This window comes from Haliotis asinina, chromosome 9 (assembly GCF_037392515.1).
Source record: "Haliotis asinina isolate JCU_RB_2024 chromosome 9, JCU_Hal_asi_v2, whole genome shotgun sequence".
Classification (NCBI taxonomy): Eukaryota; Metazoa; Mollusca; class Gastropoda; order Lepetellida; family Haliotidae; genus Haliotis; species Haliotis asinina.
Genome location: NC_090288.1, coordinates 14,004,974 through 14,021,074, shown reverse-complemented (window position 1 = coordinate 14,021,074; position 16,101 = coordinate 14,004,974). Strand labels below are relative to the sequence as shown.

The window sequence follows — 16,101 nt, the reverse complement described above, 5'->3', positions numbered from 1 at the left end:
ATTGTTACTTCCCTTGCTAAATCCCCACCATTGTTACTTTGCTTTAAAATTCTACCATTGTTACTTCCCTTTAAAATTCCCACCATTAATACTCTTGTCAAACCCTCACCATTGTTAAATCCCTACAATTGTTTAATCCCCACCATAGTTACTTCCCTTCTTAAACCCTCACCATTGTTAAATCCCCACCACTGCTAGATTCTAGTTCCCTTATAAATCCCAACCATTGTTATTTCGATTGTTAAATCGAAATAACATGTGGTTACTTCTCTTGTTAAATCCTCACTGTTGTCACTTCTCTTGTTAAATCCTCAGTTGTTAAATCCCCTGCAATGTTACTTTCCTCGTTAAAACTCCACCATTGTTATCTTACGATATTTGTTCACTGCCATCACCAGTCAACTGTCTTCCCTTGTTATCTTCATACTTGTTTCACATGTTCTTTTATATCTATCTACTTTCCTATTGTTTTCCGTCCCCTAACAGAGCAGGAACGTACTCAAAAATGTCCTGCTCCTCAAAATAAAGATGCTGACATCCATACTTTCTCACCTTTATGAGCATCACTTTCCAATGCTTTACTTCTTACTTTTAAATGCTGTCCAAAGACTGAAAGGTGGCATTCATTCACAACTTCCCCTCATGTGAGTGGTTAGCTAGTGAGTGAGTTGGGTTTTATGCAACTATCACCAACATTCCAGCAACATCACAGCAGGGGACACAAGAAATGGACTCTACACATTGTACCCAGGCCTTCGGCATAATGTGTGAATGCTTTAACCACTAGGATACCAAACCTATTGTAAGTGGCCAAACCATGGCAAAACTCAACTATGAGAAACATTACCGACGAAAACAACCATCAGATACTCCTTGTTTATTTACAAGAATATGAAATACACTTCAGGGACAAATGATGTCACAATGTACAACATGACTAGATTTTGTTTCCACTGCAGATGTTCCATGTTTATCACTGAGGTAAACCCCAGTACACGTTCATAATGCCTAAAATCCAAGAATAAAAACATAACCAGAAAATTGGACCCATGATCTAGGACACCTAAGGGAGTTAACTCTGCATTTCAAATTGTCCTAAGATGATGGAGTTGGCAAACTTGTGTCATATGTAAAGACTGACAGATACATAATGTCATAAAACAAATATCAAAAGTCAATAAAATCACCAAACACAAGCAAAGGAAGTGAATTTATCAGAATTCCTTCATTCAAGTTCCACATAATAGCAACCAATGTTCACACTTTGAACATGTATGCTAAAAGTATTCACTTAAAAATATTTTAATGTTTCATTTCATAAAATAAAAGATTAAAAAAAGTAAAACAATTACGGGTTCCATCCCAATTTAAACTTTACTTGATTTTATATAATTTCTGAAATAAACAGATTTGGGTGATATAAGGTAACACTTCTCAAAACGTGGTCTGTTGGCATGTAAATCCACATAAAAGGTCACACAAAGACCTACTCCAACGTATATACAAATACACTTTGATAAAACACACAAGTTTTCATTAGGGTAAAAAAAAAATTTGCCTTGGTTGTGGTGTTGTGTTAAAAGAACAGACAATTCTATTTTGTACTCATGTCCACATTCATCTAAATGACACACGCTCACATACAGAGAAACATACAAAGATATCCTGAGCATTTATGCAACTTCAGGTTTGAGGAAATGAAGCCTGTTGGTATTCAATAATGGGGGAGTTCTATGGATACAGAACTTCTTTATTACTAATGTGAGCAATGTTATTCAAATTGTGTTGACGCTAACAGATTATCTCACACGTGTTATCAGCTACATAAAAACTTCGCTCACTTTAATAAATAACAAGTTGTATATCCATAGAACACTCCCTGTTGTTCATCACACCATCTTCCATGGGCCACTCAAAGAAGATACTTGCACTCGGTGAAACCTTGGCCAATAACCTTGTTGCACTAGACAAAAACATGTTGCACCTACTGATGAACATAAAATTTACATCTAATGCTCCAGTTTTGGTGTTATGATTTAGAACATCATCACAGAATTTCTCTGGGTCTGATAGCCCAGGTACTCATCCTTCCATTTTTCAGGTGAAGTCTGAGTTCTTGGAACTGAAAAATATTAATTTGAACAGGGTGCAAGCTGGTAAAAACTGGATGTTGTACAATGTCGCATCATGCTTCAGTTGTGGCAAGTATCATCAACATAAACTCTTTTGAAAGTTGTTTAGAAGTGATACACACCACAAGAAGAATACTTGCACCTAGTGCAATCTTAGGTAATAACATTGTTGCACTTGACAAACACTGGTACGAGTCATGACTCTCTTTGAAACACAAAGAGATATCCTTAGACTTGCATGTTGTGATATGATGCTTTGAGGGCAGTGTTATAACTGTATTACAGAAAACCGCATGAAATAATGAACTGACAAATTTTGCACCAGATAAAAACAGGTTTGACTCATGACTCTCCTTGGAAGATACAGAGATATCCTTGGACTGTTACTAGTACTTACACTAGCATGTGGTGATGTGATACGTTGAGGAGCAGTGTCATGACCCGTATTGCATACTTTCACAAACATCAAGCATCCATTTAAACATACTGAATGTTAACATACACATGTGCCTGTGCCAACTCACAATACATATCCACCTCGATTTCTTGAAACAAACTTAAGTGTGAGTTTTGACTTAAATCAACACATTTACTCAAATTTGTGAACATGCAGGAAAATGCATTTCATGGAATAAACTGAAATCAATATTTAACTCAAACGTAGCAGACAATTTAAGTTTGGTAGATAGGTTGCTTGAGTTATTTTGGCTTTTTGATTTAAGAAATGCAGTTGATTAGAAATTCAGCTGTTCGAAATTGTCAATCTCATTTTGAAATTTGAATAAAAACTTCAGTTTGTTTTGAGAAATCAGGGCGATACACACATGTGTTCAGACAAATGCTCAAGTAAACACACATACATATATCCTCTGAAATTCACACATGGAACTAATACTATTATATTGAATGATTTCTCTTGTCTTAAATTGAGTAAGCTAGGGTTTATGCTGCTTTTTTGCAATATCCCAGCAATGTCATGGTAAGGGACATGAGAAATAGGCTTGATGCTGTGTCCCATGTAGGGATTTGAACCCCTGTCTTTGGCACAAGGAGTGAACACTTTAACCACTAAGCTGTACCTCCTAAAAAGACTATGATTGGTTGGTTTATGGCCTAACACCACACACAGCAATGTTTCAGCTACATGGCAGCGGTCTGTAAATAACATTCTGGACCAGACAATCCAGTGATCAACAGCATGAGCATCGATCTACATAGTTAGTATACAATGACATATGTCAACCAATTCAGCGAGCCTGACCACATGATCCCGCTAGTCAGCTGTAACTACAAACATGGGTTATTGAAGATCACTTCTAACCCGGATCTTCGAGGGTTCCAGTATAGTTGATGAGGAGAGGAAGGGAGGAACTGTAGGGGTGACTGTTAATGAGATTGTAACATGTATCATCCATACCCTCAGTAACGACGACACAATTGCTCTGATCACCACCGGATTATAGTTGTTAATACCTAGTGTCAAGCCACAAGGATTATATTACAAAAGAGGATGATCTCAACACTCTAGAGGTTACCATAGCAACCCTGATGCCACCAAATGATATTTAGTTTTATCACTGCCATAACCAAAGGCTATCATCAGTGACCATATAACAGTTTTAACAATGTTTTGCATTGGCAGTTGGCGCTTGTACACATTTCAAGTTGTGTTATTTTGAGAAAATAGCAAAATATCTGAATTTAGAAAAATATATAATCTTTTGACAACATATATTTTGGCAAGCTATGCACTCTTATAAAAAATAAACAAAAAATCCCCAAAACACCAAACAATTTTGTTTTGGTATCTAGCAATGCTGAGACTTACTGGAAGGTTTCAATTATCTGTCTTCTCTTTTCGACATTTTACATAAAATTTAATGAACAACCTTGTAAAAAGTAAAAGTGTCATGGAGATTGCTCTTAGCACCTTCAACAGGTGAAACCTAGCTGGTTTTGTCGTTAACCTGGGACATAAGTGATGGGTGAGTTGCCTTGCGGTTTCACTCTGACAGGCAGTTCAACACAGGGTCTCTGAGCATGTTTAGCCTTCACTAACTCCTCCGCAATGTTGATGTCCATGTTTCCTGTCGTGTCATACAGATCCACGTGTAGACAGCCACTCCACGATCTGGAAGCAAAGGCAAAAGTAGAGCATGATAGTTTTGTGAGTGAGTATGGTTTTATGCCACTTTCCATCAATATGACAAGAAATAGGCTTCACACATTGTAATCTGGAAGGTATCTTTATTGTGCGTTACTGACAAAATTCAGGAATAGTACAAAGACTTACTTCATCCTGATCAGAGCTACCAATGTTTTCCCATCAACCAGCTCACGGAAAAAGGTCCTGTAATGTCAAAAAACACTTGATAACTGTCTGAAGCTATTACCGTATATACACCCATATAATGCAAGTTTTTCGTGCCTAGAATGAGGGGGTCAGGAAGTGGGGTCGCATTATAATTGGGGTATAAGATCTTATGTATTTCCCAGCTGTTTTGCTTTCAGTTTCCAATGACGATGTCAACCGGTGTTTGATAGCCATCCCAGCACTTCACAAGAAAATTTCATATTTAGTCCGAAATAACTGTTAATATTTGAAATAAAGACCATTTGTATCTTGTTTCCTTGTTTTTAATGCATATTCTCTGTAAATAAAGTTGAAATGACCATCGATCCACATATTTACAAGCCAGCTGACACGGTAAACAGACATGAGAATGAGAAACCACTAGTGTTGAGGGGGTTTTGTTGAAAAACGCAGGCTAGAAAATACAAATGTACCCAAGCTTAGCAATGTACAACACTGAAGAAAGGATGAGAGAGTTCTGCAATCGCTGAAGAAGGCTTCCAGGGTTCTGAACTCCTGAAGATTTCTGAAAATTGTGAATTACCAAGTATTTGGCTTGCTCAGAGTTAAATATGGGACACAGCAGTTTTCCAGCTATATGGCAATCTGACCAGACAATCCAGTGATCTCCATAATGGTCTTCAAGCTACACAATTGGAATACAATGATATGTGCTAACCAAGAAAGCCAGTCTGACAAGCCTGATCTCAATAATCATCTCTTGTGGCAAACATGGATTACTGAAAACCAATTCTTCTGGGGATCTCCATGGGTGATTATGAAATAGTCAAAATAGTTAATATCAAGCATTGCTTGCTTAAGCAGTTAGGTACATTTGTGCTGTCAGGTATTGCTAAGAGTGCATTCAGAATGCATTCAGAAAGGCAGCAGGGACACACGTCTGTTATAAATAATAGTACACCAACACATAAAGGGTCACCCTTGAAGATCCTGATAAGAATTTATCTTCAGTTGCCCATGTTGTCGTAAGAGGTGACAAACAGAATGAGACTGCCAGGCTCGTTTGGTTGACACGTCACCATATCAAACTGCGTAGATTGATGCTCATGATGTTGATCACCAGATTATCTAATCTGGACTAAATTATTTACAGACTTTTGCCATATAGCTACAATCTTGCTGAGTGAGGCATAAAACTAAACCCACTGACAAGCAGGGTCAGGAAGTGAGTGAATTTAGTTTTATGCCGGTTTTAGAAATATTCCAGCATATCATAATGGGCTTTACACATTGTACCAATGTGGGGAATCAAACCCAGGTCTTCGGCTTGACCATTGAATGTTCTAACAACAAGGCTACCCACTGTCCCCACAGAATCAGTGAAATGTTACAACGTGGTCCCGACTCACCTGGACTCCTCCGTCCACTGACCCTCCTGCCCCGCTGGGTCCGTGTCCATCAGGAAACACTCAATAGCCTGGGGGGTGAGGTGGAGGAACTGGTCTTCTAAGGTCTGGATGTCACGTTCACTCAACCACTCTGTGTGGCCGAAGTCAACGAAGAACACCTTCACAAATAACATCAAAGTTTCAAATATTGATACCAAATACCTGATCCTCATACATGAGGTGTTTGTGTGTTGTGGTGGGGATGAAAGGGGCAGTGGTGGGTCAAAGTAACATTCAAGATTATTCATGTGCATGTGCTTGTAGTGGTCGAGACAAACTGAGGTTGTACACTAAAATACAAACGGAGAGGCAGATCCACAAGGGGAGGGGTGCGCACCTCCACCCCTTCTTCCAATAATGGCACTTCCCCTCAGTCTTTGGACATGTTGATAGGTGTGCAGGCCAGCTTCTCCAAAATCCTGAATCTGCCCCTACACTGAGATACCATGCAGCAGTTTGACATGGATAACCCACTCAAACACTGAGTACCAAACTCTAAGCCAAATAATTCTTGTTTATCAACTCCCACCCCCATCCCGCCATTCCCACGGTGAGTACCAGGCGAGATAAACCCTGTAAGCAAATGTTCAGGCACAGTTAAACCCATTCTCTTCCCTCAGAGGTTACTTGTCATATTTCCTGTTCTAATATGCCTTAATGTCCTGGTTCTCATAAAATCCCCTTGTGGACAAGAAATCAGATCCAACTTGAATAATACAAGCAAATATGGGGTCACAAATATCCCTCCTTTGTCTGGGACTTGTGACACACTTGACAATTAAAATGGCTAGTTTGTCCGTTGTCAACAAAGGCAATGGAGACGACTGATCCACCATTAAAAGACTGGGTTCGGACTAGACAAAAATGTTTGCGCATTGCACCCTAGAAGAGGTTATAGTTTTCCTGAAGCTAAATCACTCCTGAAACATCACTGATTGCACGACTAAATCTGATTGTAACCAATCACGAATCCTGAACACTTGCACCATGAAAGGGCCTTATTAGAACACAGGTTTGTGAGTGAGTGAGTGAGTGAGTGAGTGAGTGAGTGAGTGAGTGAATGAGTGAGTTAATATTTAACGTCACATCGGCAATATTGCAGCCATATCGTGACGAGAACATACGTGAAATATATATGCATATTATGAAGAACCTGTCGATGAAGGACAGTATAACCACTAGATTATCACAGTTAGTATTTAAAACTAGCGTGGAAACTTAAAAAATAATAGTATCACTATTTGGACTGTACAATATAAAAACAGGTCATAGATCGCCACTGTAGATGGCAACTGTATGCAAAATTAGACACAATTTAAAATGACACGTATTCTACGACTAAAAACGTGGAAGATTAAATCTGACTTCAACTGTTTTGGGACTTACGTACCCTCTCAGGAGGACAATAATTTTACGGTACTTCAACCCCCTTCGAGGATACAGTAACTAACAATCTTAGTTGCCAATTCAACTTCCAATCATAAAATATTTATCTATTTAAAAGTCATGTAACAGGTCTAATTCTTTTAAAAACACAATGATTAAATTACTAAAAAGATCCTTCATAGTTCTTGATTTAAAAAAGTTATCCCTTGTGATGGAATATTCAACACAGTCAAGCAAAACATGCTTGACTGTGATTCTTTCATCACAAGGGATACAAAACGAAAGATCTTCACCTTTAAGCAAATATTCATGAGTATATTGTGTGGGGTCAATACAACATCGTCGCATGATGACCTTTTCAAATCTGGACTGACAACCCAAGTAGGTGTAACCAATGTAGGGTTTTATTTCATGTAATTTGTTGATACCTACTTGAGTGTCTCACCTCTTCTGCATCAGATCACAGATGTAAGACCTAATGATAGCTTTATAATCAGTGTATGCGTTTGCTTCTGCAGTAAAAAATAAAGCTGTTGTCTGGAATTCTAGAAGATATTGTTCTGGATCCAATGACAGTGGCACAAGCTACTGCACCACTGTCCTTGGATCCATCTGTAAATAAGGGTTTGTAATTGCTATATTTTCTTTTTAATTGATCATATTCTTGTTCATATTGTAATTCATTAGTTTCGGATTCTTTAAATGAAGTTAATGTTAGGTCGACTTGTGGTCTAACCAACTGCCAAGGAGGAGAAGAAAGAAGACAGGAAGGAGCTATGTTTTCCAGCGCAATGTCAGCCGAAGAAAGAAAGGGTTTAATTCTGTGCCCTAGAGGTGGAACAAGAGAAGACTTCTTGTCGTACAAATCCTCATAAAGTGGACTGAACACACATTTATAGGCAGGGTTAGATTCATTAGAGTATAATTTAGCAATATATTGTAAGGACAATTTTATACGGCGTTGTGTAAGAGATGGTTCATCAGCCTCAACGTATAGACTGTCAACAAGTGAGGTTCTGAAGGACCCAAGACAAAGTCTTAGACCTTGGTGATGGACAGAATCTAATAGTTTCAGGTTGCTTTTGCAGGCTCCACCATAGACGATGCAACCATAGTCAAGTTTTGAGCGGCCAAGTGATCTGTATAAGTGGAGGAGGGCAGCTTAATCCCCTCCCCACTTTGAATTAGAAACGACTTTTAATAAATCCGGTGCCTTCAGGCATTTATTTTTAGGGACTTGATATGGGGGAGAAAAGTTAAATGTGAGTCGAAAATTAGACTCAAGAACTTTGCCTCCTTAACAACTTTGATGGGACACAGGTTTGTAGAAAGATATGACAAGTAAATTGTGTGGGAAGAAAATGAGAACCACACATTGTCAAAGCTGAAACAAAGTTTGTACCGGAGTAAAACAAGGCTTCACACAACTGAAAAATGCTGACTAAGGAAGAACTGTGTATGGAGTCTTATTGATACACTATTGATACATCATACCGTCTCTCCTGGATTCTGCGGTTGCAGGAACAATCACGGAACTTACCTTTCCATGCAGAAAAACGTCTGGTCTGAGGTAAACGCATTTTCCTGCAGAATCCATGCAGAATCCATGCAGAATTTGCCACTTTTCTGTCACGTATTTTAAAATTTGTTTATTTTAAACACTGAGTGAAAACTGACTGACAGCCGAAATAAAAAGTACGGTTAATGTCAAAAGTAGGATCGGTTACACATAAAACGAACTGACAAATTGACTGTGACAACATTTTCAAAATAATCATGCTTAAAGATACTTTATTATTAAAGCATGTTTTAGGCATCTTTCAAATAATATTAGATGAATTTGACACTGTAATTACATTCTCAAAATCAATCATTTTTACATTATTATTTCATATTTCATTTAAATATAAAATTGTTATTTGCATGAAACTGGAAGTTGTTCGTCTGCATCAAAGTTACGAATGAGAGGAGGGAAATAACTTTCAGTAAATGTTTATTTCTCAAACACAGAAAAAGGTGTGGATGCTTTGTCATCAAACTTACTCAAGATGTGATGTGTACTGTCAAATTAACTTATATAAACTTATTATAAACTTATATCTGTGTTTGAGAATGAAACTCTTAGCTCTGTATAATGTTTTTGTTTTTGTTTCTAAATGTTTTAACTGCAGAATGTTTTGAAGAATATTGAAAAATAGGGTGCAGAATTGTGTGTTAACAAAATTGCTGCAAAATCCAGGGGGGACTGAACACAGTTCAGCAAAATGGCATTGTGAGTGTTCACTCTAATCACAAATTCAATATTCCCTCCTTGATAAATGTGTTTATGAGCATGCTGGTTTGAACCTACATGGGCAGGTAATTAATCATCACAGCATCAGCTGTTACTGTACTTTCGCTGTGTACATTGGAAGTGTTTCATGCAGCCTTTAATGACATGCCTGTATGATCAACGATGCTATGGTGCATAGAGAACACCAGGTTTATCTGAGTTCTTTACTGGACTCTGTCAGGTGACCTGTGGCGACAACACACACCTGGAAGTCCAGATAAACACAACACTGTAGATCACCTTTATAAGGATTTGACAGATTTCAGCAAAAAAGTAGCTTTTCATAACTGGTGTCATTAATCCTGAAACTATCATTTTTGCAAAATACTCTTTGGACTACAAACTAAAATTCAAATATTTATTAACCAAATATATACTGGTCACTTGGTGGTCAAACAGGTGAGTAACAGATGCATAACCTTCATTAACTGAGGCATACAATTATGACAAACTCAGAGACCGTTAATTTTATTTTGCTAGAACCAATGTTTGTTATTAGCATTCTGACAGCCATTTTTATACAATTATGAAATGATGACATGTGTCAACCAAGCTAACTCCAACTCTAATAGTAAACTCTTATGACAAGCAAGGGTTGCTGAAGACCAGGAAAATTTCAAACACCTCTCTAAATATACATAATGCATTTTTCTTAACAACACGATCAACCGTCAGGGAAACTACCGCATGATCTATTCATAAAAACATTATGTATTTAGACTGCAATATTGAACTAAAAGTTTGAATGAAGTAATGCAACACTGGATTAAATCGACTCTTGTGCCTTCAAGCTGCTGAAAATTATTTCAAGCGAACACAATAAAGTTATGTCCCTTGGAGTGGTTTTTATGAAAATTCAAAGCATAATTTGTGACGGAAACCGAAGACAACGCAGCATGCAACAGTTTTTTATGTACGGAGCAATCGTTTACATTCCATATATGGCAAGTGTTACCTGCTTGGGAAACGTTCTTCACAAAGTTTCAAATAATGGATTTTATTCATGTTGTAAGGGGTAATAAGCCTTTTATATATGCATCAACAGGTAGTCAAAGTGAGTGCATGTACCCTAAAACATACATGTATTTAACATAGGCCAAAATATTGTTGAAAATGTGTGACATTGTGCCTTTAACAGGTGTTTGTTGTGAATGTAGGGTACTCCCATCGAATATGCAAGGACATTCTGAACATGTCAAGGGACGTGTGCATAAATGATCAAGGATTATTTATTTTACATTCTCCTTGAGATCATCACCACAGTGCATAACGTGTTAACATTGACAAATTATGCCAAATCATCACAGGGCCACAAACCTCCACTTTTTCATCTTCCGGCGAAGTATCAGTGACCTTTGCTCTGTACCAGCCAACCACATCTCCATTGTTGAACTTGGCTGCAATCGCTTGGCCCGGTGCCAACAGCGTGATGTCTCGGTCACTGAATGATTTGTTCCTGTAGTTAGCACTGTGTGACAAGAAAAGATGATTTATGATGCAAACATGTACCTTCAAACAGTCATTAATGGATAATTCAAACATGACAGGGGCAGTGGGGCAGCCTTGAAACTGCCTACACTGGAACAAGGAAATGAATGATACTGATATATACCGTATTCAGAGAAATTTTCAAGGTATTAAAATTTTGGGGTTTGAGACCACCAGAGTTTTCTAAGTGACTTAAATTTCGAGGTTTGGGAATCAAAAATGTATAAATATATAAATATTTGAGATAATTTTAATTCTGTTGTTTGTTCATTCAGGCTGTTCAGGGTCACCAAACATTAAGATTAGTTGTAGACAGCCATTACAGAGTCAAAAGTGTACATGTTAGGAAGTCATTGGTTGCTAGCAGTTGAAATACTCATGGATGGAAAATCTAACCAAAATTCAGAAAAATTCATGGATACAATATTTTCGAGGTTGTGAAAAAAGTTAAAAAATAGATACCTAGAAAATTTGACAATATACAGCATACATATTTGGTGAGAAGGATCAGCAACTCACAAGACTTTTTTCTTGACAGCACGAAGTCGTGTTTCCATAGAAACAGCAAAAAACAACAAGAAGACAGTCATCAGTATCCCCCGCAATGTCATAATACTCCTTCTGAGTATGTCTACTAGTTATGATTATGTCAAATGTTGAGGTGAGTTTAGGTCAAACTTCAAGTTTTAAAGTTCTGCTCCGTAAAACAGCACATCCACCAAATTCAGTCAAATTCGAACACGTTGCCAAAGAAACACAAAAAGTATTTTAATCAGAAATCCAAATCTATAAAAAGGCACAAGGACACCATCAGATCTATCTTTGTGCCAAGTTTGGTGAAGAAATAGTGAACAGTTTTGAAGTTCTGGTCCTGAAAAGAGCGCACCAACCAGATTCAGTCAAAGTTGAACTTGTTGCCATAGATGGAACGCAAAAGATATTATATTCACAAAACTACAATGCCAAAAGGCACCAGTACACCATCAGATCTATCCATCTGCCAAGTTTGGCGAAGAAATAGGGAACAATTTTGAAGCTCTGGTCCAGAAGAGATGAATGTGCACTGATGGACAGAGCATATTAAAATACCCTCTGCAAAAGGAATAAAAAAAACCTTCAAATAGCAAATAACTTGTGTGTGAAGTTTGAACCCTGCATGTAAAGTGATAAAGTGATATGCTCTGGGATGTAAGAAAGTTTCAGGACGTAAGAAAGTTTAAGGACTATACTTCATAAGCAGGGTTATGAAAATATGATTCATAATGCACAAAACTATCCTAATGTATTGCATATTACTGTTGATAAGCCAAATTTTGTGGTCCAGAACAAGCCACCTCTATAAGTGTATCAACTTATCTACAACTTACGCTTTCGTCAAAACACTTTTTTTTTTGATGTCTTTTCGCTGCATTTAGAAATTGTTATGTATGACCGAGATATTTGACGGATTCATTATCTATAATCTATTCTTTTCCATACAACGTTTCAGGTTCACACAGATCCCCTCATCAGTTAAAGAAGATTAATCCATAAAATATCTTAGTTATTTAGAAAATGACATTGTATCATTCCCGTGAATAAATAAAAGAAAACGACTTTGTAAGTGAAGACATGAAATTTGCAAACGAACATCAGACAATTTAAGCTTTATTTTGCTGGGTATTGTCTATATGCAGGGATTTAAGATTACTGAGTGTACCTGTTTCATATACAGGGCCAGGAATAGTTGTGTACACTTTTCCCAATGATTTACCTGTGATTTAGATAAAACAATATAACGAGATGAATTCTGATGCACTGATCAGAAACAAATAGTGTCTGGAACCAGTTTTGACCAAGAGCAATAATGTACACTGTCTTATTTCCTCGCCTTTAAATTTTCGCGAGTGATGGTCACTAAACCTTTTCGCGCCTTCTTATTTTCGCGAGGTGATGTTGTTACAGGGGTGTCTCTGAATGTTTTTACACGACACGCAGGTGCATGACCATTGAGCTGTTATAAAATAAACAGATTTGCGAAGTGATCTAACAACAAATTAATGTAATTGATTTCAGAATTAATCCTTTTTAATTAGGTGTTACAGCAATGAAAATAGAACGTGACTGAGCCGTGTCAATCCAGATTAGCCCAGCGGTGACACGTGATTGACCAATGACACCTGTATTGTTTTTGTGTTGTTGACTTACCTGAATAGAGTGTATGATATACCTATATTATCGCGTGTTTTTATTCTCGCGTAGTGAAGTCTGACATGAAGTTCGCGAAAATTAAACGGTCACAAAAATTTGGCTGTTTACAGTATATATTCTAGCATTGTGTCGTTTTGATTGAAGGTTTTCCATATAAATTTAACATATTTAAAAAAATAACTTTGGTTATCCAACAGCATTTGTGTACTGCCAGATGGTTTTTATGCATGGAACAATCTGACATGTCTTTGATTTGGCTTTGCATGATTTCACTATTTCCACTGCAAAACCAGTTTGGTGACGTGCTCATCCAGCTACAACAAAATAAGATTTCTATCCAAAAAAAACAACTGCATACATAACTATTTTCTGTCAACTACACTTCATTTTGATTCACAAGTAAATGCTCTGTAACTGTAATTGCCGAATAATGTTGACCAGTTGGCAGTGTGTGAATTAGTTTGTGCTCCCTATGCCTGAAGCTTACTAGCCCACAATATGAATGTAGGAACTAAGCAAAAGATAACAAAAATTTAAAATACCACCACTTATCAGACCATAACCTTGCATTATTTTTACTAGCCACGAGCTTGAGGGCGAGTGGCTATTTCACCTTCACTAGTGACAATAGTGATAGTTGCTGTGACAAGGAAAACTGTTAGTTTCCAGGATGGACTTACTTCATGCTTCTGATGAGATCCTCCAAGGTTTCCTCATAGTCTACATCATCAACTGTCACAAGAAGGATATAGCAGATATAGAAAGTCATATTTGAATACATTTACAATGCAAAACACAGAATGTGGTTAAACTGACTACAAAAGATGTGTGATCTACGGATGCTTTACGCCGTAGAGATGAATTTACATACATGAAGCTTAAGGTGGGTTTGAGGTGAAATGGGGTTTAATGTTGTATTTAAGAACATTTCCCACATAAGACTCGGAGTCGACCAGTCCTTCTTGTATCCATTAATGTAAGTACCATATTTCAACACATTGACTGCACCATGAGTATACTCGTAGTATCAGTTCTGACAGAATTTGCCTCTATGAGTTATCTCTTAACGATATCAGTGGCATTTTAAAACAAGATTTACACACTGGAAAATAGGCACAAGAAACAAACATCTTCTGGTGCTAACAACGAACACTAGGGGAACATTTGTTTGCTTGTGCCTTTTCACTACTGAAGCAGATGGGTATCAAACATGCGATCTGCGGGCGGAGGCTCTAACTACTACACCACAGAGGCGGCTACATGAACCTTCAGGTTTCAAACCCTACACACAGCACTATTAAGACATAGATATATGACCCACAGTGGGTACATGAATACTGGTTTGTAAGCATTCAAAGGCAGTGCAAGGAACCATATGCATATCATGCACTTAAAAACTTTAATAAATATACCATTCATAACAATCACGTTTCCACGTGCTACAAGTCACGTGACCTATTGATACACGTGCAATTGATCTCATGGTAGCAGAGTAAAGTGTCATCTGAGAAAGACATGGTTTCATGGTTAATTATTCGTTAATTTGAAATGCCATGACTGTCAAACATTCAGCGTGAACGTGCATTGGCATGTTGAATACAGGAATGTTTGTCACTGATGTTGAGAGGGTTATGGGATGCAGTCGACAGACCATCCATAATCTAGGGACACGTGTCCATCAAACTGGCCCCACAGCTGACCGCCCTTGTCCTGGTCGACCATGTGTGATGTCACATGCAGAAGACCGACAGATTGTCTAACATCATTAATTGGTTTGTCACTGCCACATCCACTGGGAATGTATTGTTTAGAAGTTGAGTGACTGCCCAAAACCATTCAAAATTGCCTGTGGTCTGCTCGTCTTCATGCACATATCGTGGACCAATTCTAACCCGTTTCCATCGATGCCAACATCTTCTCTGGCCACGATGGCAGATGAGATGGACCCAGCGAGACTGGAATAGGATTGTCTTTAATGATGAATCAAGGTTCACATTAACCTTTGCTGATGGAAGGGTTAGAGTTTGGAGAAGACGAGGAGAACGCAATGCCCAGTAGTGCGTACAGGAAGTGGATTGATTTGGGGGTGGTAGTGTTATGGTTTGGGGTGCTATCAACGGTCATGCTCGATCCCAACTCATTGTCATACAGAGATCAGGTGCTCATTCCAGAGCTTTTGCCATTCATGGCAGCTCATGGCCCAGGTCTGACTTTCCAACAGGATAACGCCAGATATCATTCGGCCAATTTAACAACAAATTTCCTCAGGAACGCTGGCATCAAAAGGAGTGCCCTTCAAGATCTCCTGACCTCAACCCCATAGAGCATTTGAGGGATGTGTTAGGCAGGCGGGTCCGTCAAGTAAGGAACCCTCCACAGAACTTGCAGGAGCTTGGTGCCATGTTGGTACAAACATGGCAGTGCATTCCCCAAGCTGTGTTCAGACGCATCAACCAATCATTGAGGAGACGGTGTATCGCAGTTGTGAACGCCCATGGAGGACACACCCGATATTGACATGATTTCATTAAGTTGTGACTCACAGTTTTAGATCATGGATATTGTAGTCGCATTTCCGGTGGAACCGATTCCATGACAAACATGATCTGTATGCTACAGCATTTTAATTTAATAACAAGAGAATTGAATACAATCGTTATTTCAAACCCATTTTCCAAAATGTTCAAATTATTGACTCTAAAGTCTAAAAAAAGTCTAAAGTTTTTATTTTTGTTGAGTTTATTTGAAACCTTTTATCTCAACTGAATATGGATGTGGAATATGCACATTCTAAAAGGTTCTTTCTGGGTT

General features: G+C 38.0%; 1 protein-coding gene across 2 annotated transcripts in view; it reads right to left on the bottom strand.

The window, feature by feature from the left end:
- Window positions 1-862: 862 nt before the first annotated feature.
- Window positions 863-16,101, bottom strand: part of LOC137296690 (tudor domain-containing protein 1-like) — a 91,246-nt gene continuing 76,007 nt past the window's right edge. For both annotated transcript variants that reach the window (XM_067828509.1, XM_067828511.1), the window contains exons 13-17: window positions 13,971-14,022; window positions 10,930-11,080; window positions 5,856-6,013; window positions 4,426-4,482; window positions 863-4,263 (exon numbers count right to left, since the gene is read on the bottom strand). In XM_067828509.1, the coding sequence (XP_067684610.1) occupies window positions 4,095-4,263; window positions 4,426-4,482; window positions 5,856-6,013; window positions 10,930-11,080; window positions 13,971-14,022 (587 nt within the window). In that variant the 3' untranslated portion in view covers window positions 863-4,094. The remainder of the gene's footprint in view (window positions 4,264-4,425; window positions 4,483-5,855; window positions 6,014-10,929; window positions 11,081-13,970; window positions 14,023-16,101) is intronic.